Source organism: Leuciscus leuciscus (genome assembly GCF_965113295.1).
Source record: "Leuciscus leuciscus genome assembly, chromosome: 23".
In the NCBI taxonomy this organism is placed as follows: Eukaryota; Metazoa; Chordata; class Actinopteri; order Cypriniformes; family Leuciscidae; genus Leuciscus; species Leuciscus leuciscus.
In genome coordinates, this window is record NC_138747.1 from 27707317 (window position 1) to 27733782 (window position 26466).

Here is a 26466-nt window from a genome sequence, read left to right on the forward strand (position 1 = left end):
ATATAATATAATATAATATATAATGTAACATAATATAATACTTTTTATAATATACTGTAATATAGTATAGTATAATATAATAAATAATATAGCCTATAATGTCAAATGTAATGTAATATAATATAATATAGTATAATATATAATATAATATAGCCTATAATTTCAAATGTAATGTAATATAATATAGTATAATGTATAATATAATATAATATATAATGTAATATAATATAATAATTTATATAATATACTGTAATATAATATAGTATGATATAATTAATAATATAATATACTGTAATATAATATAGTATAATATAATAAATAATATAGCCTATAATGTAAAATGTAATGTAATATAATATAATAATTTATACAATATACTGTAATATATAATATATAATTTAATAATATATAATGTAATATATAATATAATAAATAATATAGCCTATAATGTAAAATGTAATATAATATAGTATAATATATACTGTATAATATAATATAGGCCTATCATATAATGCAACATAATATAATAAAATATATTTGTATATTTATATCCAAAGTGACGTTCCCATAATGTTTGCAACATATTGTGAAGTCATAACGGTAGGTGGCGGTGTGCGCTTGTGTGCCCTGTAAAACAAGAAGAAGAAGAAGAAGAAGAAGAAGTGTATTTCCGGAAGCAGAGAGAGAGAGAGAGAGAGCGTATGGGTTATTTTTGAACATGGCTCAGTCAAACTCACTAAAAGCGAGTGTTCCGGCGTATTTAAAAGAGGCACAGCTGATTAAACAAGGCGCAGAAGCCCGTGTCTATCGAGCTACGTTTTTGGGGCGGCCCGTGGTCATTAAAGAGAGATTCACAAAATTATATCGCCATCCTGAAGTCGATGAGAAACTGACGCGCCGCAGAACCACGCAGGAGGTGCGATCCATACTGCGCTGCAGGAGAGCAGGTCAGTGCACTAGATAGGGCACCAGATCCTCGCAGGAGAGCAGGTCAGTGCACTAGACAGGGCACCAGATTCAGGAGAGCAGGTCAGTGCACTAGACAGGGCACCAGATGCAGGAGAGCAGGTCAGTGCACTAGACAGGGCACCAGATCCTCACAGGAGAGCAGGTCAGTGCACTAGATAGGGCACCAGATGCAGGAGAGCTGGTCAGTGCACTAGATAGGGCACCAGATCCTCGCAGGAGAGCAGGTCAGTGCACTAGATAGGGCACCAGATGCAGGAGAGCAGGTCAGTGCACTAGACAGGGCACCAGATCCTCACAGGAGAGCAGGTCAGTGCACTAGATAGGGCACCAGATCCTCGCAGGAGAGCAGGTCAGTGCACTAGATAGGGCACCAGATCCTCACAGGAGAGCAGGTCAGTGCACTAGATAGGGCACCAGATCCTCACAGGAGAGCAGGTCAGTGCACTAGATAGGGCACCAGATCCTCACAGGAGAGCAGGTCAGTGCACTAGATAGGGCACCAGATCCTCGCAGGAGAGCAGGTCAGTGCACTAGATAGGGCACCAGATCCTCGCAGGAGAGCAGGTCAGTGCACTAGATAGGGCACCAGATCCTCACAGGAGAGCAGGTCAGTGCACTAGATAGGGCACCAGATCCTCGCAGGAGAGCAGGTCAGTGCACCAGATTCAGGAGAGCAGGTCAGTGCACTAGATAGGGCACCAGATCCTCGCAGAAGAGCAGGTCAGTGCACTAGATAGGGCACCAGATTCTGGAGAGCAGGTCAGTGCACTAGATAGGGCACCAGATCCTCGCAGGAGAGCAGGTCAGTGCACTAGATAGGGCACCAGATTCAGGAGAGCAGGTCAGGGCACCAGATTCAGGAGAGCAGGTCAGTGCACTAGATAGGGCACCAGATCCTCACAGGAGAGCAGGTCAGGGCACCAGATTCAGGAGAGCAGGTCAGTGCACTAGATAGGGCACCAGATCCTCACAGGAGAGCAGGTCAGTGCACTAGATAGGGCACCAGATCCTCACAGGAGAGCAGGTCAGTGCACCAGATTCAGGAGAGCAGGTCAGTGCACTAGATAGGGCACCAGATTCTGGAGAGCAGGTCAGTGCACTAGATAGGGCACCAGATCCTCAAGCGGTTAGAACGTTCCTTCCCATTTCAATCAACAGCCGTCAAGGCTGCAGGAACCAAGCGTGCGCGTATTTACACTAATTAGTATTGTTAACTCTTATAGTGTGCTTACAATGATGTACACTAAGTGTACTTGTGCAACGTATGCAAACGCAGTGAAGAAATTCTGTATTTGACAGGCCTCCATCTATTTTATATAGGGTTTACAAATTAATTTTTTTACAGCAACTATATAACTTGGAAAGCAGAATATTTGTGGAATAAATGTGAATTTTGCATTTTTATATTATATCTTTTTATGTATGTTATTTTCGAACATTCGAAGTATTTTTGCTTTTTTTTATTTTTTTTTATCGATGTATAAAATAAAATAAAGTCTTCTTGGCTAAAGCATTATAAGCCATGAACCAAACCAACCAGCTTCAAGGTGAAGGCATTTAAAAATACTAACTGTTACGAATATTACTTGATGTTATTAATAATGTGATTTAATTTTATTTTGAAAACACTCCAAAATAAAGTCATATACAAATGTCTTTTCATTAAAGGTGCAGTAAGTGATATCTGAGAAACGGCAGCAATGTTGTTGTTTTTTCGTATAAAAAACGCTGGAATAAAGTGCCAAAATGCAAATAAATTCAAAAAATTTGCATAAAAAATATGCATATTTGACCGGTTATACACAATTAGATGCGATAGACTAATTAAATCTACTCTGATCAACTTGTTGGTTTTGCTCTGTCCCAGGTATCAACGCGCCTGTCGTGTATTTTGTTGACTACACCACTCACTGCATCTTCCTGGAGGATATTGTCCACTCCGTGTCAGTAAGAGACCACATTGCATCAGGACAAACCCCACAGCACCTTCAGGCTCTAGTGGACAAGATCGGTGAAGTCCTGGCTCAGATGCATGATGAAGACGTCATCCACGGCGATCTCACGACCTCCAACATGCTTCTGATCCCCGGAGCTGAACACCAACATATTCACCTGGTCATGATTGACTTCGGCTTGAGTTACATTTCTGCTCTTCCGGAAGATAAAGGAGTCGACCTGTATGTGTTGGAGAAAGCTTTTCTCAGCACTCACCCCAAAACAGAGACTTTGTTTGAGAGACTTCTGAAAAGTTACTCGGCTTCATCCAAAAAGTCCCCTGCGGTCATCAAGAAGCTGGACGAGGTTCGCTTGAGAGGACGGAAGAGGTCAATGGTCGGATAAAATATATTTTGGTGCCACACAAGTTTTTTTTTTTTACAAGCTTAAGTAGTTTGCTGTAGGAAATGTAAAGTTCATATAAATATAAAGATGAATGTTCTTGATTCATAATAGACTGATTCATAAATAGACCCTTAAATGAAGAGACCTATATTTACACATGGAAAGCCTTTGATTATTTTTGGAAAATGTGTTTATAAGGAATGTCAGTCAAAGATTGGTCATGTTTTTCTTACAGTAGTGTTAAATATAATGCAATAATTGCCAAAAAATGATAGCTGAATATTTTTAACCCTATTAAAAATACATGTGATGCTAAACATGTAAATCAGCTTCTCAACAGGTTCAGCTTTCCTCAAAACGTGTGTAAATGTAACCAATAAAGAATTACATTTTTGTACTGTGTTGAAATCAATAATATGCATTTTCTGGTATAAAAACGTGACAAAAATGTTCATAATCTCCAAATATTTGTTGATAATGAGAAGCACACACTGTACATGATCACTAATTTTTAATTGAATTAATCTCTAAATCTAAAAATATACATTTAAAATAGATCATTGGAAATCCACTGTTAAATATACTAATGTTAGTACACTAATACATTGTACTAATAATACAAGAATTCTCCTGGTTGTACAAAAAAGCTTATTCATATACAAAACATATTTGCATCCTCAAAGAAAAATTTTGCAGTTTCTGTACAAAACATGCAGTAAAAGATACAAAAATAAAAAGAGCTGTCCATTTAGCCTGACCAATAGAAATAAAAGATACTTAAGGGTAAATAAAAAAATACAAATTCGCCATAATAAAAAAAATTTAAGCGGAGATTAAAAATAAATAGGTAATTGCAACTTTTTATCTCACAATTCTGAATTTTTTTCGCGTTTGCAAATTTACATCGCAAACAAATATTTTATATCTCACAAATTCAGATTTTTTTTCTCAGAATTGTAAGATTTAAACTTGCAATTGCGAATTATAAAGTCAGAACTGCAAGATATAAAAAACACAATTCTGGCTTTTTTCCCTCGCAATTGCAATTTGAAATATTAACAAGTTATGAAGTCTGTATTGCGAGGTATAAACTCACAGTTCTGTGAAAAAAAAGTAAAGTTTACATCTCACAATTCTGACTTTATAAATTGCAATTGTGAGAGAAAAGATGTCATCGCAATTACCTATTTTATTTTTTATTGCGTACAGAAACAACCTTCCATAGCACAGAGAACATCCTCACCACATGCTAAGGTTAATAGGCAAAATGGTCCAAAAACAAAATCCTTCAAAACATTAAAACTCTAATAAATTAAAACGTCCATAAATTAAACATATAAAAACAAATAGAAAAGTTCTGTCATGAAACTCTAGATGGCGCAGGCTGATGGGTCTTTAAAGGGTTAGTTCACCCAAAAATGAAAATTCTGTCAGTAATTACTCACCCTCATGTTGTTCCAACCCCGTAAGACCTTCGTTCATCTTCCGAACACAAATTAAGATATTTTTTATTAAATCTGAGAGCTGGATCACTCCTCCATAGGTTTCTAAGGGACTGAAACTTGCTGGCCCAGAAAAGTTATTAAAGACATCGTTAATATAGTCCAAGTGACTCCAGTGGCTCAATCTTAAGTTTATCAAGCGACGAGAATACTTTTTGTGCGCAAAAAACCCCCAAAATGACGACTTTATTCCACTATTAATTTCCTTCTCTCTGGGCCTCGAGTTATTTCACGTAGTGTTTAAGCGTAGCGCGTCTGTGTTATACGTCACACACATCTCACACATGACCAGCGTCGGCCAATAGTGAGCCTACGTGGTGACATGCAACACAGACGCGCTGCGTTAAAACACTACGTGAATTAACTCGAGGCCCAGAGAGAAGGAAATTAATAGTGGAATAAAGTCGTTATTTTGGGGGGTTTTTGCGCACAAAAAGTATTCTCGTCGCTTGATAAACTTAAGATTGAGCCACTGGAGTCACTTGGACTATATTAACGATCTCTTTAATAACTTTTCTGGGCCAGCAAGTTTCAGTCCCTTAGAAACCTATGGAGGAGTGAGACAGCTCTCAGATTTAATAAAAAAGATCTTAATTTGTGTTCCGAAGATGAACGAAGGTCTTACGCGGTTGGAACAACATGAGGGTGAGTAATTACTGACATCATTTTCATTTTTGGGTGAACTAACCCTTTAACCCAATCTTCTTGCAATCACATCATTCTCTATAGACCTTATGTAGCCCCGCCCCTTTTCAGCGCTACGCTCGTTTGTCTTTTGACTTCCGGTTTTATTTACACGGCGATCTTGCGTATTTATGAATGAACGGCTCGTTTTAAAATCTTCCCGGTCGACTGACATTTGTTAAGACATCTGGTTTAAACATCACAGTCCTCATGATAACTTTTTTTAAACTTTTGTTAACTTTATATTAAGTAAATGCACTTCAAAAGCTAATTACTCCTGGACAGCAATGCCATAGGAATATGCAGAGCGACCGCAAAAACGGAAGTTCAAAGACAATATTCTAAAGATGGCGGCGCCCTCGTTTCTCTGGCGCATAACGTCTATAGGGCACAGCTGATTGGTTCTTGCTGTATCAGCAGCCAATGAGATCGCCTCTCAACATTCAAATACTTCGTCAACATTTGCTGTATAAGTTGCAGTGCGCTTTCAGAAACCGAACAAGTCCCGAACTTTCTCTACAACAACAACAGCAGCAGATCTACTCCGCCAAGACCAAACATGTTAACACTGTCAGATCCATTACCATGCTAAACACTCAGAGAGTTGCCATGACAGAAATATTTTCATAATAGCATTAAGGTTGCAGGACATTGCTGCAGAAATGCCTCTATGTGAAGTCTCTGTTGGTGAGAATCATAGGAGCAACCAGAGTCCAGGTGTATAATGTGAGACAGACCCAACTGGAGGAGATCTTCACCCACACTGCTGGCCACTTGCTCGTCATGGCACTGTATTCTGCATCAGGACTGGGGTGACAATAAAATCAATAATCACTCGGTTAACAATGGTTTTACAAAATAGAACTATATGAAACGCCTACTATTGTGTGTGTGTTTAAGTAATGACTGGGAAATCTTGTTGCACTGCCGTCACACACACCTGTACCAGTTGGTGAGGGTCATCATGATGTAAAGAGACGCCAGGAACAGCATGAAGTGAAAGAAAGCGTAGCTGTACTGAACAGTGTCTCTTTCATTGTCCTCCACATGTAATGGTGTTGAAGCCTTTTCTATCTCAGGACTTCTTGAGCCGCTGTCATCCACGACGCTGGTGTCTTTAGCTGCTAACGTCAGTTTATTAACTTGACTGGTATTGGAAGAGCGTATACTGCCAAGACAAAAACAAAACAATTTAGGCTCTTTATGACATAAGCATTACAACTCTAATATGGCCCATCTGGATGCTTATGTTGTGATATTAGAGAGTATTAAAGGATTAGTTCACTTCAGAATAGAAATTTCCTGATCATTTACTCACCCCCACGTCATCCAATATGTGTGGGTCTTTCTTTCTTCAGTCGAAAAGAAATTAAGAAAATTATGGAGAAAAATCCTGGAATGTCTTCCTCAAAAACCTTAATTTCTTTTCGACTGAAGAAAGAAAGACCCGCACATATTGGATGACGTGGGGGTGGGTAAATTATCAGGAAATAGTTATTCTGAAGTGAACTAATCCTTTAAGGTATTCAAGCATGTTTATTAATCTGTTTATATAAACTACCAGTCAAAAGCTTGGACAAACGACTTCTGGAACAAGAACAAATGTAGGGCGGGGCTAGGGCTGTAGTCAAGACCACCTTTGTCGAGTCCAAGACCAGGACTAGTCGAGTCCAAGTCAAGACCAAGTCCAAAGAGGTTCGAGTCCAAGACAAGACCGAGTCCAGGACAGGAAAAAAAAGTCTGCTAAAAAATATAGCCTATAGAAATTAAATCATTATGTAATAATTAAATTATGAATGATTTTAATTGTATTTAAAATAATTGACTAATTCAAAAAAAAAAAAAAAAAAATTATAATGGCCTAAAGGAGCACACACATTCGTTTCGACTGTTTTATCAGCCTCACATTCTGTTCCTGTCAATCATACAGGGAAGGCCGAGCCAACTCACACACCCACACACACACTAGAGATGCGGATAAACCGTGGATCGGGCGGATGACGTGACGAAAAATTATAATTTTATATAATAACATCCACACACACACAAAAAAAAAAGGTCGGAAAACTTTGCCCATTAATTAGAAGTGCAAGGCAAGCAGGCACGTTTTCGGGTTGTTATGGACAATTAAAAATGTGAATATTCACGTTGCACTAGCGGTGGACTTTCAGCGAGTTTATTTAAACATTTATTTTTGAAAGAGCCGTTTGTGAGTCAAAAGAGCCGGCTCACGAAAAAGAGCCGAAATGCCCATCGCTAGTTATTAGGTGGCCAGTGTTTCATTTTCCCTCAAATAATATTTTGTTTTAATATCGCGGCAACGTATGTGTGCTTACTGGGAACATAATAAAGACACCTGGACTCGGTCGAGACCAAAAGCCACATTTGGCAAGACCAGTGGCCGAGACCGAGACAAGTCTGAGTCCGAATACCAGCGACTCCGAGACCATAGAAAAACGGTCTCGAGACCGGACTCGAGTACTACAGCTCTAGGCGGGGCTTGATTTTGCCCGTGGGGAATTGATTGGATGGTTGTGGTTTGCTATTGGTGGATCTCATGTGAGTGACAGGTTGCTCTGCCCTCGTCATCAGAGAAGAGAAGAGATGCTGCAAAAGGGAGGGGAAGTTATTCTGATTCCAAATAAAGTAAAAAAAATTAATAATGATGTGCACAGATGAATCTGCTATAGTCCATAAAAAATAAGAATTGTGATTTCATGGTGACTTCTCTGCTGATGTGTTTAGTGGCGTGAGGGCAATTGCAAACCACAACCATCCAATCAATTCCTCACAGACAAAATCAAGCCCCGCCCTACATTTGATCTTGTTCCAGAAGCCATTTCACTTGGATATATGACACAACAGAGAAAAAAAGACTATCGCAATTTGTTTCAAGTTGCCTTTAACAGTGAAATAAATAAAAGGGGAGACCAAATACTTAATTTTTTTTCACTTCATTTTTTAGGGAAAATAGCTAATTATTAGGGAAAAAGTCCAAGGTTGCCAATATTTTTATCAATGACTGTATAAATCCAAAAAAAACAAAAAAAACAATGTACCTTGAATACAAAATGCAGAGGATAAAAATGGCCAGTCCGACGATGCTTTGAGCGTCCCACCAGCGCAGGTATGGGGCCGTCGGCACAGTTTCCTCTGTGTCGATGATGATGACGGCAGTCTGGTTCTCAATCTCCAGCGGGGCGACGGTGGACGACGTGATCTGCTGGAAGATGCTGAACAGATTCGGGTTGCATGTGCGGTCTGGAGGTGAGGGATGGACACAAATCAAAACTGTCAAGACCTTGACAATACCTAGCATTGAAAATCACCTGAAATACGTTTTTTCAAGCTTATCCGCTTGTTGGTCGTGACATCATGAATACTGTTTCCTGGTCCAATCCTCTACAAACGTAACAGTCTTTTATGGGCACTATTTATACTGTATATATATATATAAATATCACACACATTTAAGATGCAAAACTCACGGTGTGCACAATGGTCTCTAGGCTCACGGCGTCCTGGACACCAAATATTTTAACGATTCCTAAAAAATTATATGTAAAAAAACTCTTGTGAAGCTGCTAACCTGGTTCATTGGTCATGGCTGACCAGGTAAGGTACATGGTGTACAAAGTCATAATGGATGACTGGAGAAGACCAGATCTGGGCTGGTAATCCTAGAATCACACACACACACACACACACACACACACACACACACACAATTAAAATACATAAATCAGGAAAAAAACATGAACTTGAAATATAGATGTAATTACAAGGGAAAACTGTATGGCATGAATACATTTATATGGCTGGTACTGACTAGTACAAATTTTAACAGCAACTACCTGAATTCTGGGCAGTACAGACAGGGCTGAAGCTGTGACACATATTGACATGTTGAAGGTGATGAAGAACTTGTTAAGCACGCATCCCTCGGGCCGAGTGTAGATGTTATAGCAGAGAACGGCAGCCGTGAAGGACAGAATATAGTTCAGTCCTGTTACCGACAGCAAGGCTAGAAGCAAGGGTCATAAAAGTACTCAGACTTACATTATATGACAAAATATTCCGCCATGTAGAATAAAAATCTTTACATGTGTAACAAATTTACCCACCTATATACCACCTCTTTGTGTTTTCTTTTTCCATTTTATCAACCCAGGACTCATTCCACGAGTGGGCAAAGTCAATAAGCAAAACCAGTTGAATCAGAATAAAGCAAAACGCTCCACAGGTTCCCACAATAAACCACACTAATAAAAGAGACACAACCAAAATGAGATGGGCATAAATATGAGTTATGAAGGCCTTCAGGAAAAAAGCATGTTCAGCATTTGGCCATTCAACTGAACTAAACAATAAAAAAAATCAATACGTAAAAAGATAAGATGCATTACATTGTTTTTACCACAGGAATGCTGTTAGGAATGACATTAAAATGTAAGCAACAGCAATGTTAGGAAATATGCCAATACTCAATAATTAGTTAAATTTATTAATAATAATAAACAGAAAAAAAATCATCCACCAAATAATATAATTCATATAGTTTTGTTTGTCTTTTGACATAAGGGTGAGTAAATGATGACAGCATGTTCATTTTTGGCTGAATAGCAAAAGGTCAACATCAAAATTATTATATCCTTATTATTAACATGTAATCTCATCACTGGCAAAGATTCAACTGAAATTATTATTATTATTAAGTCTAGGACTCACAGAAACAAGGGTGACTTCTATTGCAGTGATATCTGATATTATTTAATGTCAGATATAAACACAGATATTGCATTCAAGATATTCATTATATTTAATATAGCTGTGTATAAATTAGCCATTTCACAAATGGACAATTTTACAAGCAATTCGATCCGATTTATAAAATGAGTTGCATTCTTACTTCGGGTAAAAGGCTCGTCTGGAATATAAAAGGCACCAACAGTGACGGCAATCATGACTGCAATCTTGAAAAACCAGAACCTGATGAAATATAGAGAAGTGTTCAAATATATCTCAGTAGCTTCAACGCATGGCAAAATACTAGTATTAAAGCTGCAAACTGGATTACATGTATTGGAAATTCTAGTTTATAATCAGGAAAATGACTAGTAATTTGGGTCCATATTTCAATGGACTAACCCATTGTGGATTGCAGCTCTGGGACCTCGGCTGTTCTTCACATTGATCATGAGCAGAGAGAAGGTGAGAAAGAAGAAACTCATGCCACAGCAAATCCGGTACACAGCCTTATAACCAACAAAAATCTCACATTGGACATTGGCCTCAATTCCTGGTATACTGGAGCCTGTTCCTCCATAACAAAAACCAGGGATCTAAGAATGAAGACATGAAATGATGAAGTTAGTATTTTTGTCTTAAAGAGGCCATATTATGCCCCCTTTCAAAGTCCTGACTTTTGTTTTTGGACTCTATTAAAACAGGTTTTCATGCTTGATTTTTCATTATTTCCGCATATTCTCCATTGTTGCAGCTCCTCTCTTCCCAGTCTGTCAGTAACGCTCTGGGGTGCGTTTCCCAAAAGCATCTTTAGACAATTATGTTCCCAAGTTCCATTGTTATCAGCATAAGGGGCTTTCGCACCGAATAGGAATATAGGAACTCAGTTTTAGGAACTTGGTTCCCCGAGAACTAATGGTTCCCCTAAGAAACGTTTTCCGGGTTGCATTTGCACCGCCAGTAGGAACTCTGAAGTGACGTAAACTGCGCTATGTTGTGACTTTTATTTTGACGGCACTGAGAACGCCAGAGCCTGAGCAAACAGCGCTCGCATTCTCTGTGTTCAATAGTTTTCGATCTGTCTAACAGTCTTGTCTAATACGTTATTAGACAGAACTGTCATACATCGAAAGTAGACAGTAATGAAAAGTTAAAAGCGTTTGCTGTGTGGTTGATGTCCAGTGTTGCTACTGAGCAGAAATACATAGTTTTGGTCCCATTGTTCTGACATTGTTTTGGCCCCCTCAAAGATGCGTTGGATTTTCTCCTCAGCGTAAAGTTTAGGAGGTCCATCTATCACTGTGTTCCATGTTCGTAGAGTTAGTTTCTGGAGTAAATATATAAGCTATAGTATGTGTGTTTACACAGCTTTTTTTTTTTTAAAGTGCTGGTGTTTTGCATGCGTTCGGCCAATCAGCGAACAAGCAGGAGATAAATTAGTTCCTCCAAAAAGGAGTTCCTAGAACTAAAATCATTCCTAGTTCCTGCGGTGCGAACACACCACAATCCGAGAACTTCCGCCAAAAGTTCTAGGGACTATGAAAAGGTTCCTCCGGTGCGAAAGCCCCTATAGTTCAAAGAGTCTGTGTCTCCCGAAAACATATTTCTAACAAACATTCGCAAACGGCATCGCAAAGGTGTGTGTTAGGAACGACAGCTCTCGACCTGTGGTTAGAAGCAGAGTTTCTTGTTTGCATGACATGTGGACTCAAAATAAGCAAACTGACATTCAGGACAATTTATTTCTTTTATTTAGAATACATACAAATGTCATTTACGTCTTTCAGTTTGTCAAGAGATTTATAGTGTCGTTTTTGAAGAGTGCGCATGTGTGACCGTGCTCTAGTGCGTAAGAACGAGCCTATGATTGAATCTACAAATAAAGCAAAATAACTGAGAATAATGAGAAATAGTCCTCAGAGGCCATGTCCGAATTTAAAGCAAAACATCTAGTGTTAATTCGATCTTAAACAGATTCATTAAAAGAAGTTATTACTCCACCACCTGCGTGACATCATTAACCAACGTGGTTGAATGACCAATTTGCGACAGTACGGTTTCGGAAAACAGCTAGTTGATTTCTTCAACTATGCATCGTACTATGGTAGTAAAGTAGCGAGTTACGTAGTTGTTTGGGAAACGCAGCCCTGTTTAGTTCCTGTCTCTATGAAGCCCCTCCTTCTGAAAAGCACACTGTGCTCTGATTGGTCGGCTGGATCAGTGTGTTGTGATTGGTCGAGCACTTCGAGCGTGTTTGGGAAATGTCAATCTTTCGTTGTCAAATCATCTACAAACATTATTTGTTTGTTTATCCTCTTTTATCTCAGCATTTAAGAGACAAAAATCTTGTTGAGTGTCTGGTTAATAAATTCACTAATGTAATGAGCCCATGTCAGTTTATTGGTGTACATTACTTGAGTTATTTGATTATTTCTAACCCTACTAATGCTTCATACTTACTCTTTTAAGTTGTCGTTCAACACCAGGCGACAACATCACACAGGCAATGATGGTGCCGAGCAGAAGGATGAAGGCATACATGATTCGGGTCACAATGGAGTTCTTGATCTGTGGGCAGCATCGACACCTTAGACATGCTGCACAGTTGCAAAGGCAAGAAACCTGCAAAAAAAGAAGAAGAAAAAAGCCATAGATAATTCAAGTCAGCCATCCTGTGCATACAAAGGCAACGTTAACCGTTAATGTACAGGTGCTGGTCATAAAATTAGAATATCATCAAAAAGTTGATTTATTTCAAGAATTCAACTTAACAGGTGAAACTAATATATTATATAGACTCATTACATGCAAAGTGAGATATTTCAAGCCTTTATTTGTTATAATTTTGATGATTATGGCTTACAGCTTATGAAACCCACAAAATCAAAATCCCAGAAAAGTAGAAAATTACATGAAATCACACAGTAATTACACAGTAATACTTGAACCAGGTTTTGGTTATTTTGGCAGTGTGGGCAGGTGCAGATCCTGCTGGAAAATGAAGGAAGCATGAAGTGCTCTGGAAATGTCCTGGTAGACGTCTGTGTTGAGTGGACAGCACAGTGGACCAACACCAGCCGATGACATGGCTCCCCAAACCAACACAGACTGTGGAAACTTCACACTGGACTTCATCTTGGATTGTGTGCCTCTCCATTCTTCCTCCAGACTCTGTGACCTTGGTTTCCAAATGATGCAAAATTTGCTCTCATCAGAAAAGAGGACTTTGGTCCACTGTGCTTTATTAAATCCAGAGTCAACGCAGCCGTCTACCAGGACATTTCCAGAGCACTTCATGCTTCCTTCATTTTCCAGCAGGATTTGCACCTGCCCACACTGCCAAAATAACCAAAACCTGGTTCAATGACCATGGTATCACTGTGTAATTACTGTGTGATTTCATGTAATATTCTAATTTTCTGGGATTTTGATTTCGTGGGTTTCATAAGCTGTAAGCCATAATCATCACAATTATAACAAATAAAGGCTTGAAATATCTCACTTTGCATGTCAAGTCTATATAATATATTAGTTTCACCTGTTATGTTGAATTCTTGAAATAAATCAACTTTTTGATGATATTCTAATTCTATGACCAGCACCTGTATATGTTTAATTATTTATGAGAAGATTCTGATATGTCACAGAAAATTTGTCAGTTTCAAACAAATTTGCACTGGAACAATCAGACAAGTATTGATATATAGTATGAACAAATATGTACACAACACGTTTGTTCATACTTTATATATCAATACCTGTCATAAACTGATTACAAAGCAGCCTACTATGTAGATATAAAAAGAGATACTTGAACTTGATTTGCCTTGACAACACTTGCACACAGGATATTGATGGACGTTAATATTAAGAATGTAATGTTATTAAGACTTGAGCAGGAGGTTTAACACTGTTTATTAATTAGACACTAAGATTTGAAACAGTCAGCTGATGAGATCTGATCTGATCTGAGCTCAGTCTGTTGTAAACAACTTAATACTACTGTCACCTTGAGAAGTCATGTGCACAGCAGGACTATCTGTGTGTAAAAAATAATGGGTGGTAAACATATATAATGATATTCTCAAGAATTGAGGCCTGTTTAATAATATTATGTATAATTCATCATGTCTTTAATATTATTCCAAAGAATTCACCTGTTTATAATTATATTATTTAACTGCAATACAGTAATAGTATATAACGTGCAGCTGAATGAGGCAAATCACAAAACAACCATCAACAGTTCCACACAATAGAGGAAAATGTGCCAAGCGAACAGGGAACGTTCTCAGAAATTTCTAACGTTCTGGCAATGTTCACAAAGTTATGAACATCGTTCTTCCAGTAACGTTACTCGTTTAAAGCAATAATGTTCTCAAAACGTTAGCACACACACAAAAAATTATACATTAATTGTTCATTGAACATTTTTCTTGTAACAGTTCAGCTGGACGTTCGTTTAACGTTTTTTAAATGTTTCAGAATGTTATGAAAACATTTGAAAGTAACATTGCCATAATGTTTCGCAAAATTATACTCCTTTAACATTCGTATAACCAAGAAAAAACGTTTTTAAAACATTTAATAAACTGAATATTTTGAATGTTCTGAGAAATAACGTTTTTATAACTTAATAATGTGAATGTAACGGCCGTGACGTAACCGAACTGACCCAGTGTCGCGCGCTGCTGACAGTCAGAGGAAACAATAATATGACTAATCCAGTTAAGCGCGAGCGTAAGAAACGGATTTTCTTGACCTGTCCTGCTTTCATTACACATGAATGAAATTCCTTTGATTCGTGAACATTCATTATATTTCCAACCGAAAAAGAAAAAAAAGTGAATATATATCCAAATCAACTTACCCAACTCAGGGTCCCCAGCACAGCACCCATAGCTTAACAACAAAATCAAGAGTCTTCAAGAGACGCAATGCCACTGATCTCCTGTTAAAGTAATGTGCGAGTCATTTCAGAATAATAACTAAGCCAATAAAAACAGAATTTAACATTTCATGCTGGCAGAAATTCATGTAGACAATCAGATGCGTCTGTGTTTGAGTTCTGGAATGACAGGTGGGAGATCCGTCACGTGACCAAACATCATTAATATTAATTAGGCTTTGTGACGTCTACCTAACAGGCCTTGCTGATTTGCTGAAAGGGAGATGCACTCCAAAATGCTAACCAATTAGAAGAATAGGCGTTCTTTTTGAGCTAACCATTACCTCATGAATATTAATTATTCTATGTGTCTGACAGCGGTAATATTCATAAGCAAAGCCTTCGTCATTGTCGGATTCGCTACCTTGACTGTTTATTTATTATTTATTTATTGCTAGATTGCTATGAATGGGACAATGTTTCACAAGAGAATGTTTCTGTTTTACGTTACTAAAATGATTTCCTCCGCGGCTATATGAAATAAAGGAAAGCTAAATTATTAGTCGTTTTTAGCATATTAGGCAAAGGATTAAGAGTGAATGTGTGCATATTGTGAATTAATTTATAACTGGGTCACCTGGCTAAACTGAAATTTACCTTTCAGTAAATTTACATATACTAAAAAAATGTAGCCTATAAATGATGCTGATAAGATTAAGTTGTCACACTTTATTAAAGTTTGTTTATTTTTGAAAAACAAGCCAAGTTTTATTTTATATATATATATATATATATATATATATATATATATATATATATATATATATATATATATATAAATAAAGGCTAATGAACAACTTAATGCCCAAGAGGAACTGTATGGATTTTTGACCAATTTTCTGAGAATATGATATTGCACTTGTGAAAACCCTGATTTCCCCTTAATAAAATGTAAATATTGCATGTTTAAAAATTAATTATGTAACAGAACCTTCATAACTTAATGAATTTGAAGACTAAATACCAAAAGCGACTGGGTGAAAAAATAGAGTTGGACAGAACAAGACAGAATTTCAATGATGTTCTCATGTTGAGATTTCCGTGCAGCTTTACTGATATCCAGAGGTGAAAATGTGCAACTGACTCAAAACTGAATGGCTACATTACAACATGACTGTCTAAAATAAAAAAAGTACTGTGGCAGTGCCATGGTCAAGGGTTGTCGTCCACTTTTTTTATGCCCTTCCCTTGCTAACTTCCCTCCGTCTTGTTCACTCGGTGTACATCACTGCTTAAAAATATATAGTGAACAAGACACCTAAAATACATGTTATTTAATTCCATCCGAAAGATGTGTTTCCATCGATTTTTACTTTAAAGTAGACATGTATTTAAGATCACATATCCCATAGAGAGATCACGAGTTTGCAAATGTTCACACATACTGTAATTAACACACCTAAAAACATGACATCAGAGTTTCAAGATCAAACATTTTAGAAAAGAACAATACATGAAGGCTGTTAGAACCAGTGGTTCCCAAACATGTTCCTGGAGCCCCCCCAAAAAAAGCATGATGGGAAATACTTGCTTGCATAATACAGCCTTGTTGTAAAGCATTACCAATCACAAAATCATAATCCCATTTTGCAAGATACTAGTATTATTACTGTATTAGACATTCTTAGTATTCTTAACTAACGGAAAATACATAATTTATGTGCCAACCAAATTAGCACTAAAGCTAAACACAAGCCTAGTGTAATGAAGGCAAGAAAATACATTATTCTTATATAAATATTATAGCATAATGCTCTAAAAATATATTTTCCTTCACATCTTTATCTTCAGTGATATGATCTTCAAGCCTCCGTTTTACTTGGGGAAGCATCCCAGTGTTTTAGCAGAAGGAGCCATCAACATATTAGCCTGATTTTTGTGTGTGATGTGAATCTACAGACAGACAGACAGAAAATACTGATGTTATTTAGGAAGAATATAAAACTAAATATAATACTATAAATATTGTTATGCGATTAAATGGCAGCAACATCCATACCATTAAACAACTGATGCATAATGAAACATTTAAATGAATGAGAAATGGATGTAAACAAACTAACACTGACTATATAATAACCTTAATGCATGAAAATGTGTTTTTATAGGTCTTCCGAAGAGCACACTTACCGTACATGCAGGCTGCATCCACGGCTCTCCATCAATCTGCATGGGCAGAGTTTTATATGTTCTACAGGAAAGATATGTTGTAAATAATATTTAAATAAAATTGCTTATTCAAATGGGTGGTCAAATGTACAGTATATGGTAAAACACATTTGATGAAATATGATCTGGTTTCCTCACCTGATTGTGACGTGAGCAGCCTGAACCAGACGGTGTGCTTTACTCTTCAAGCCTGTGTAAATCTGACCCATTTCCACCACACTCTCCAACCCAACAACCTCTAGGAGTTTATCATTCATGTCTACAAGCATAAACAGCATTTAGTGTGGAAGACTATGTCAAAACTGATGATTTTGCCAAGAAGGGCATCATCGACAAACACAACCATGAATTATATTAGAACTCAAAATTGACTTTATTAATACACATTCCTAATCTTAATATGAACTCATTGGTTTATTTCTATGTCCAAGAAAATGTTATTCTTTCTTGAAAATGTAATAACTTGCTCTGAAACGCCTTTCCTTTTCAGCTGAAGTCACATTGGTCCATTTATTTCACAACCAGCCTTCAAAATCAATTCCTGATGATTTTATTTTTGAATATTTTGTTTCATTTGGGAATGTTGTATATTGAAATGTTGAAAATTTGTAAATGTGAAAATTTTATAAAATATACGGAAAAATTAAGAAAAAATTTGATAAGAAATAATATTCAGACCTGCAGTACTGTCAACATAAATAACCTAGATATTTTAACGAGTCGTCAGTATTTCCAGTCTCACTTCCTGCTGAATCTGTGTAGGTTTGTAACAGATTTGCATAATGCCAGTCTATGTTCTTCATTGGCTGCCGTGAACAACGTCTACTATGACCCTCAAACACTGTAGTTGTATGTGAGACTGGAAGAGTTTGGTTCGTGTTGTTCATGTGGAGAAGACGCTGTTTTCTGCTGACAAAGCAAATCCACTTTGATGAGCCATCGTTACTGTTCGTATCACTGAGTATCAAGAGCTGAGGAAGATCCAGAGCTGAAATTCAGATATGCTAATAAGTGTTTGTTTTCTGACATGGTCGACCAATCACAACAGACTGGGTCATCTGACCAATCAGAGCAGAGCAGCTCTCAGAAAGGCGGGGTTTAGAGAGACTGAATCCTTGATCGAACCGTTTCAGACACTGTGAGAAGAGAGCTGATGCTGCAGTGGATATTATGAGAAAATTAAAGAGTTTTTGATCTGGGAAGCATGTAAACCTGTTGTAGGAGACGCCAAAACTAATTTAGGAATCTTTAAAATAGCATAATAGGGCCACTTTAAGTAAGCATCTAACCTTTAGAATTGACAGTGATTTTTTTTTTATTGTAATAAGCATTTGCTTACCCTGTGAGCACATCTCAAGAGCATCACGATCAACAGTGACCTCTTGCCACTTCTTTAGTTTCTCAACACTCTTTGTTTCTCCCCACAGGTTTGAACCGCCGTGCATGCTGGGAATGTTCAGGACAGCAACACCCTCCAATGAGAGTCTGCTCAGATCGACAGGAACGCCACAACACTACAGCGACAGATTCATCAAACTCATTTTGAAACAGTGACAGCGAGATACATAAAACTAACACACATAAAGCAAGAAGCAACTATACAAAGAAAAGAAAACGTACTCGGTTACTAACGTAACCTCGGTTCTCTCTAGAAGAGGGACCGAGTACTGCGTAAGATATCTTACGCTAGGGGAAAATCCTTTTTCCGCGAGATATTGAAGCCAAAAATTATCCTTAATTTTGTTATAATGCAAAACGCGTTGCAGCAGCAATGCAGACATAGGCGAGACAGCTCGCGCGCCTATTGGCTGCTCTGCGGCAACTGCAGCAGCCTATCGAGCGAGGCCTGGCCAAAATGGGCGTGGTCTAGGCCTATAAATATCGCTCGCAGGCAGCTATTATCTGGTTTTTCATCATCGAAGCAACCAGAGCGTGTGCATGCACGGCAAGATACGCAGTACTCGGTCCCTCTTCTAGAGAGAACCGAGGTTACGTTAGTAACCGAGTACGTTCTCTTACGAGAGGTCTCTCGTACTGCGTAAGATATCTTACGCTAGGGGACCCTGTGTAAAACGCCGTGCGTGCTGAGATCTGACACCAAAGACCCAAGGGCGAAAAGCCCGGGGTACATATAGTGCACAATCACTCAGTGAACTCACAGAGAGTCCGGGAGAAGGAGGGGTGCAGCCTCACTTTCCACATAAATTAGCGTCGAAGGGACGCAAATTTCATCATACAGACAGGGCGGGGTACGGCCTGAACTGATGGAAAAAATGTGGGTCTTACACAGTTTGCCCAGCTGTAAACTGTCGAAAATTGAGCTGTGCTCAGTAAACGCAGCATTCTGAGCTGAACGCATCAGGTCAGATAATACTGGTAGTCTAGACCGACAGCAGCCTGGCCTGTAGGGCGGGAACCTCTAGGTTATAGAACCTTATAAATGTAGACGGGGAGGCCCAGCCTGCCACCATACAAATATCTTGCAAGGCAATCCCACTCGACCAAGCCCACGAAGAGGCCATGCCTCTTGTGGAATGCGCTCTGACACCCAAAGGGCACTGCATGCCCTTGGAGGCGTATGCCAGCGCTATAGCATCAACTATCCATCTGGATAGGCTCTGTTTCGATGCGGCTAGTCCCTTAGAACGTCCGCTAAACGAAACAAAGAGCTGTTCCGTCTGTCTGAAAACAGACGAGCGAGACACATAAGCTCGTAATGCCCTGACTGGGCAAACGAGGCTCGCGTCTCTTTCCTCATCAGGGACCGGTAGGGCTGACAGAGAGATAATCTGCGCCCTAAACGGTGTGTTGAGGGATTTTGGAACATAACCGTGCTTAGGTTTGAGTATAACTTTTGAGTCATTGGGCCCAAACTCCATGCACGCCGCGCTCACAGAGAGCGCGTGCAGATCCCCTATGCGCTTCACCGAAGCGAGAGCCAGCAAAAACACCGTTTTGAAGGACAGGTGTTTCAAATCGATTGACTGTAAAGGCTCAAATGGCGCACCTTTCATGGCTTCCAGAACCGTAGAAAGGTCCCATACGGGGACTGAGGGAGGTCTGGGAGGATTCAGTCTCCTAGCTCCTTTAAGGAAGCGGATGACTAAATCGTTCCTTCCTATTGACTGACCAAGCGTTGTTTCTGAGAACGCTGCTATAGCCGCCACATAAACTTTGAGCGTGGAGGGGGCCCTGCCCCCATCCAACAGCTCTTGTAGGAAGGAAAGCACCTCCGTCACATCACAATTTGTGGGTGACACACCACGGGCTGTGCACCAGCCCGAAAACACTGACCATTTCGAAGAATAGAGTCGTCTTGTAGACGGAGCTCTAGCCTGCGTGATCGTGTTTAATACTCCTTTAGGGAGTCCAACATGTACCCGTTGATGGCCCAGACATGAAGGGACCATAGATCCAGGTGAGGAGGCCAGATCGAGCCGCGGGCCTGTGAGAGGAGATCTCTCCTCACTGGTACTGGCCACGGGGCAGTACTTGCTAACTGCATCACGGCTGGGAACCAAGGTTGGTTTTTCCAGAGCGGTGCTACCAGCAGTACTGAGCATCCTTCTTCCCTGATCCGTTCTATCACCTGAGGCAGGAGAGAGACGGGGGGAAAAGCATAGAGCGGGCGGCGGGGCCACACATGGGCCAGCGCGCTCCTGCTTTTGGAGAAAAATTCTTGACAGTGAGCGTTTTCTTGAGACGCAAACAGGTCCACTTCCGCTCTGCCGAATTTCTTCCACAGCAGTTGGACTGTCTGTGGGTGTAGGGACCATTCGCCTGCCGGAACGTTGTTCCTGGACAGTCTGTCTGGTCCTATATTCGTGATCCCTGGCACGTGCGCTGCTCTGAGCGAGCGCAGGTTGCACTGAGCCCATACCAGGAGGCGTTCTGCCAGCCTGTACAGTTTCTCGGATCTGATGCCGCCCTGGCGATTTATGTAGGATACCACAGACATGTTGTCCGAGCGGACCAAGACGTGGTGACCTTTTATTTGGGGACAAAAACGCGTCAGCGCGTTGTCTACTGCCAGCATTTCGAGGCAGTTTATGTGCAGGAGCTTCTCCCGTTCTGACCACTGGCCGAAGAACGGTCTGCCCTCGAGCAGCGCTCCCCATCCCGAGGTGGACGCGTCCGTGGACACCACTTTCACCCTCGAGGAAGTCCCCAGGCTTACACCTGATTGGTACCAGTCGTTCGCTTTCCAGGGTTTCAGCGCTGTAACGCATTTCTGATTGACCCTGAGGCGAAGCAAACCGGGTGCCCACGCTTTGCGTGGGACTCGCGCTTTCAGCCAAAACTGCAGCGGGCGCATGCGGAGCAGACCCAGCTGGAGTACTGACGATGCTGAGGCCATGAGACCTAGCATCTTCTGAAATCTTTTGAGCGGGACAGACGCGCCGCAGCGAAAAGAGTTCGCTGTGCGTCGAATGTCTACCGCGCGCCGTTGTGATAGTCGCGCTATCATGGATAGTGAGTCCAGTTCTGTGCCCAGGAAAGATATTTTCTGACTGGGTGACAGGGAGCTCTTCGCCCAATTGACACTCAGACCCAAATCCTCGAGGTGATCGAGTAAAATGGTCGTGTGTTCTATGAGCACTGCGCGAGATTGCGCTAGAATCAGCCAATCGTCCAAATAATTCAGCACTCGCATGCCTCTCATTCTGAGGGGTGCGAGCGCCGCGTCCATGCACTTCGTAAATGTACGGGGTGCTAGGGACAAGCCGAACGGCAGGACTGTGTACTGATATGCCTGGCCCTCGAAGGCGAATCTCAAAAATCGCCTGTGACGTGACGCTATCTGTATTTGAAAATACGCGTCTTTCAGATCTATTGACACAAACCAATCTCCTTGGCGAATCTGCACAAGGATTTGCCTGGTCGTGAGCATCCTGAACTGTCGCTTCACAAGCACTTTGTTCAGTTGCCTTAGATCTAGTATGGGTCTGAGACCCCCGTCTTTTTTCGGTACCAGGAAGTATCTGCTGTATAGCCCTCCTTCGCTCTGATCTTGAGAGAGGGGTTCTATAGCCCCTTTTCTCAATAGTTTCGTCACTTCGGCTCGAAGTAGATGTGCTACTTCTGTTTTTACCGTGGTCTCGACGCGCGCCACATAGCGGCGAGGGCGTCGGCGAAACTGCAGCGAATAGCCTCTTTTTATAATGTTCAGCACCCACTTCGAAACCCCGGGCAGCTTTGCCCATGCGTCTGCATGGATAGCTAGGGGTCGAATACGAAGCGCGCTCCGCTCGCTCAGCGATGGAGAAGCTTCTGTGTGCTGTAACACAAGCGTGTCGCTCGTGACATTTGAGGCATGGGGCGCGCTGATGACAGCGGGCAGATTGCCCGCGCTCGACTCCTCTACGGTGGTTAACCGCGAGGGGGAGGGCTGGGCGGTTCCCGTGGGAACTGTCATGTCTATGTGTGGATGTGGGCGCGGGACAGCGGGCACATTTATCACACCGAAAACATCGTTCGCTTGCGTGAAGCGAGTGCACGTTGGTTTCGTTTTTACAGAAACCGTGAGACATGCGTAACGTGGTGTTAGTGGGCACTGGGTAGTGGGCACATTCACCATGTTTGAAGCGCAACCGACCTGAGTCGGTTTTATGTGCGCGAGCCCTGTGTGACAGGCTGTGCTTATGTGTAGGGATGGGCACTGGGCAGTGGGCATTCTTACTACACACGAAACACCATCGGCCGTGGCCGGGACACCAGAAAATACGCTCTTTTGGGGATTTATCTGGGTAGCCGTGAAAACGGCATTTGTGTGCAGGCAAGCGGGTGACAGAACCGACTTGTTGGCTGCAGAAAACACTGGAACAGTCACATTTTCTGGAACTGGACGAGCGAATAGCTTTGGTGTGAGTCCGGCCGCAGCGGGACTGGAACACCGTCGTTTTCCTAGCTGTGCTAGGACGACTTCGGGGCCTCGGGCTTCACCGTAACCTTAGGTCGCGGGCCGCGTCCTGCGGGGCGGCGACCGGATGAGCGGGAGCGCGGTCTCGCGCTTCTGGCCTGGCGGCGCTGTGAAGTGGAGGCAGTGGACGGTGGCTGTGGCTGTGAGCTCTGAGCAGACGGTTTCGCACGGCCTGCTGCAGAGCTGGAGCGCTTCGGGAGGAAGTGCTTCATAGCCTGAGACGCTTTCTGTACCTCTGCGAATCTCTCCGCGAAATCTTTGACGGAGGATCCGAAGAGGCCTGCGGCGGAAAGCGGGGCGTCGAGGAACGCGGTGCGCTCAGACTCGGCCATTTCCGAGAGCGTCAGCCATAGATGTCTCTCAGACACGGTGAGAGAAGCCATAGTCCGTCCAATGGCTTGCGCTGCGGACTTAGTAGCACGAAGGGCGAGGTCCGTGGCACTCCTTAAGTCCGGCACGCAGATCGCGTCAGGTCCTTCCTCGTCCAGCTTACGGAGGAGATCGGCCTGGAAGATCTGGAGCGTTGCCATGGTATGCAACGCTGACGCAGCTTGCCCGGCGGCGGAGAAAGCGCGGTGGAGCAAGCTCGACATCGTGCGGCAAGCTTTAGAGGGTAGGGCCGGCTTAGCGCGCCGTCCAGCGGAGGGCGGGCATAAGTGGGCCGCTATCGCCTCTTCAACCGGCGGCAGCGAGAGGTATCCTTTGTTCTTGGCATCGTCAACGGCGGAGAATGCCAAAGAAACAGCAGGACGCACTCTAGCAGAATAGGGGGCGCTCCAGGACTTGGCGACTTCTTCGTGTAACTCAGGAAGAAAGGGCGCCGGCCTGGACACAGGTGAAGCGCGCTCCCCAGGCAGGAAAAATCCATCCAGCCGGTTGTGAGCGGGCTGCTCAGGCGAAGACCACTTGAGGCCGAGGCTCGCCGCGGCCTGTGCGAGTACTCGCATGAGTTCCGTCTCTATGGAAGCTCTCTTGCCTGACGAAGTGCGGGCAGGGGGCGCGGGGTCCTCAGAGCCCGCCCAATCCTCACTGCCTGACGCCAGGATAGAGCAGGAATCATCCTCTCCCAGCAGGGCTTCCTCATCCGCGATATCAACGGAAGCGGCGGCAGACGGCGGCCGCTGTCCGTCAGGAAGCGAAATAGAAGAAGCCGGGGAAGCAAGCGGGCGAACCGGCGAGCTTTGGCGGCTGAGGGAGGGTTCCGGGGCCCGCTGGGCACGGCGCTTTTTACGGCGCGACGCCGCGGCGGGCGGGGGAGCAGTCTCGGTGAAGACGGCTAGGCGAGTCCTCAGAGTCGCCATTGCCATCAGCTCGCAGTGAGGGCATCCGCCGTCAGCGAGCGCGAGAGCTGCATGTTCCTCACCCAGGCAGGAAACGCAGATCACGTGGCGGTCCCCGTCGCTGAGTGTGGCTCTGCACGAGCCGCAGGAAGGCATCTTTAAAAAGACGCTAGCTCTTTTAGAAATGTGTGTCGCAGCGGCGACACACACACACAGAAATACAGTGTAATAAAGAGAAGGATATAAGCGCCGGAAAGCGCAGCAGGAAGGCAGGAAGGCGGCGCGGCCAGCGACTTCAGTGACTCGTCCCGCTGAAGGTGCTCTCTCTCGACGGCGCGGCTCCTAATCCAGCTCCAGCGATGCGTGTGCTTCGCTTGAAGGATGAAAAATCAGATAATAGCTGCCTGCGAGCGATATTTATAGGCCTAGACCACGCCCATTTTGGCGGGACGTGACGTAGCGGGCGCGAAGTGCCCTGATTGGGTCTGACGTCACGCCAGGCCTCGCTCGATAGGCTGCTGCAGTTGCCGCAGAGCAGCCAATAGGCGCGCGAGCTGTCTCGCCTATGTCTGCATTGCTGCTGCAACGCGTTTTGCATTATAACAAAATTAAGGATAATTTTTGGCTTCAATATCTCGCGGAAAAAGGATTTTCCCCTAGCGTAAGATATCTTACGCAGTACGAGAGACCTCTCGTAAGAGAACTGTTTGTCACCGTTGTTTAAAGTTGCACCTTTTTACAATTCATAAATTATTATTCTTGTAGGCCAGAATAATTTGAATATTTGTATGCTACTCTTACTTGTTGTTTCATGAATCATTCTGTTTTTCAGAATTGTTTTACTGTATTAGTTTAGCTTAAAATAAGCTCTAATATGTCATTTGATGGCAGGTTCCCACTGAAACAAAAAATAAATAAAACCCCTTATAGTGTGAAAACAATTCCTGCAAAAAAAGGGGAGTTTAATCAGCTTGTTTTTCATTGGCAATAATGGTGAAAGCATTGAATAGTTTTTTTTTTTTTTGTAGACTTTATGGTATGTGTCTATAAAGTACCTTTCAAAAATAAAAAATAAACCTATCCTAAGAAATATTTACTAACCTAAAAATAGCTCCAATATCAAAGTGTATGAACTGCTATTAACTGGTTGTGTTCTGGTCATTTTGACCCAGAGAGGATTTTCCTTTTCCCGAAAATGCTTGTTAATGTTAATGCATTTGACTAAAACTGACTGACTTTGCTCACACATGGTATAACAACTTCCCAAAATATGTTTGATCATTTATGTGCTTTTTTTGGCTGTTTTTTTTTATTTATTTTTACCTTGTTAAAATGACCAGACATTAAAAAAAATGCATTTAAATCTCTCATTAAGCCATTTCGTTGCCAAATAAAGGATTCAGTCTTTTTACCTACTTGTTTTCTTTCAATTAGCAAGTTTTGTATTTATTTTTCGAGCTGAATGATCATAGGCCTCATTGATCTGAGTTTTTGCATTTCAGTGTTTTTGTTTTTTGATGAACAAACTTGAGTGACCTTTTCTCACTCAAACACTAAGGTGCATAAGCTCAGATCAACGAGGCCTACGATCAGTCAGTTCCAGAGAGAAATACAAAACCTGAGCTAATTGAAAGAAAACAAGATGATAAAAAGATTGAATCCAGTATTTGGTGATAAAATGGCATAATGACAGATTTACAAGACGGGTCATTTTTGACCCGGAACACTAAATTAGCTAAAGGATTTTCAACAACATTTACCTCAATGCTGAGACATTCCTTGAGGTTCCTGCAGGAAGCTGAAACGGTCTCAGATGTTGCGAGTTGAAAATACCACAGCTTATTTCTGGCTCTTTCAGGGCATAACATAGAAAAATGTAGAACTGTGCAAATAATAAATGCACAAAGT

The 26466-nt window shown here is 41.6% G+C and overlaps 3 protein-coding genes and 1 long non-coding RNA gene across 5 annotated transcripts in view; 2 read left to right on the top strand and 2 right to left on the bottom strand.

Moving 5' to 3' along the window:
- Positions 1 to 659: 659 nt before the first annotated feature.
- tp53rk (TP53 regulating kinase) lies at positions 660 to 3706 on the top strand. Its single transcript, XM_082156555.1, has 2 exons — positions 660 to 947; positions 2837 to 3706. Exons 1-2 carry the CDS (start codon positions 719 to 721, stop codon positions 3307 to 3309), a joined length of 702 nt encoding a protein of 233 aa, XP_082012681.1. The 5' UTR covers positions 660 to 718; the 3' UTR covers positions 3310 to 3706.
- On the top strand, positions 1508 to 2131 carry LOC309488374. The gene is made up of 3 exons (XR_014202096.1): positions 1508 to 1619; positions 1729 to 1950; positions 2021 to 2131. It is a non-coding gene; the product is annotated as an uncharacterized lncRNA (long non-coding RNA).
- Positions 3707 to 5475: 1769 nt separating the features above from the next.
- On the bottom strand, positions 5476 to 15269 carry serinc3 (serine incorporator 3). Its single transcript, XM_082156604.1, has 10 exons — positions 15112 to 15269; positions 12702 to 12863; positions 10644 to 10837; positions 10405 to 10484; positions 9620 to 9757; positions 9350 to 9519; positions 9085 to 9175; positions 8555 to 8756; positions 6436 to 6663; positions 5476 to 6302 (listed from the first exon to the last, which is right to left on the bottom strand). Exons 1-10 carry the CDS (start codon positions 15139 to 15141, stop codon positions 6164 to 6166), a joined length of 1434 nt encoding a protein of 477 aa, XP_082012730.1. The 5' UTR covers positions 15142 to 15269; the 3' UTR covers positions 5476 to 6163.
- Positions 15270 to 16001: 732 nt separating this feature from the next.
- Positions 16002 to 26466, bottom strand: part of dgkab (diacylglycerol kinase, alpha b) — a 33486-nt gene continuing 23021 nt past the window's right edge. For both annotated transcript variants that reach the window (XM_082156434.1, XM_082156433.1), the window contains exons 20-24: positions 26319 to 26409; positions 18698 to 18872; positions 17497 to 17617; positions 17320 to 17380; positions 16002 to 17082 (exon numbers count right to left, since the gene is read on the bottom strand). In XM_082156434.1, coding sequence (XP_082012560.1) covers positions 17005 to 17082; positions 17320 to 17380; positions 17497 to 17617; positions 18698 to 18872; positions 26319 to 26409 — 526 coding nt within the window. In that variant the 3' untranslated portion in view covers positions 16002 to 17004. The remainder of the gene's footprint in view (positions 17083 to 17319; positions 17381 to 17496; positions 17618 to 18697; positions 18873 to 26318; positions 26410 to 26466) is intronic.

What these genes read in the sequence shown, in the direction of transcription:
- serinc3 (XM_082156604.1), bottom strand. Translation starts at nt 15,141, where the DNA reads ATGGGTGCTGTGCTGGGGACCCTGAGTTGG. An exon ending in AGACGAGCCTTTTACCCGAA is followed by an intron (nt 9,758 to 10,404) that starts GTAAGAATGCAA and finishes CTCTTTTATTAG; the next exon opens with TGTGGTTTATTGTGGGAACC. An exon ending in CTGTACTGCCCAGAATTCAG is followed by an intron (nt 9,176 to 9,349) that starts GTAGTTGCTGTT and finishes GTGTGATTCTAG; the next exon opens with GATTACCAGCCCAGATCTGG.
- tp53rk (XM_082156555.1), top strand. Translation starts at nt 719, where the DNA reads ATGGCTCAGTCAAACTCACTAAAAGCGAGTGTTCCGGCGTATTTAAAA. An exon ending in ACTGCGCTGCAGGAGAGCAG is followed by an intron (nt 948 to 2,836) that starts GTCAGTGCACTA and finishes GCTCTGTCCCAG; the next exon opens with GTATCAACGCGCCTGTCGTG.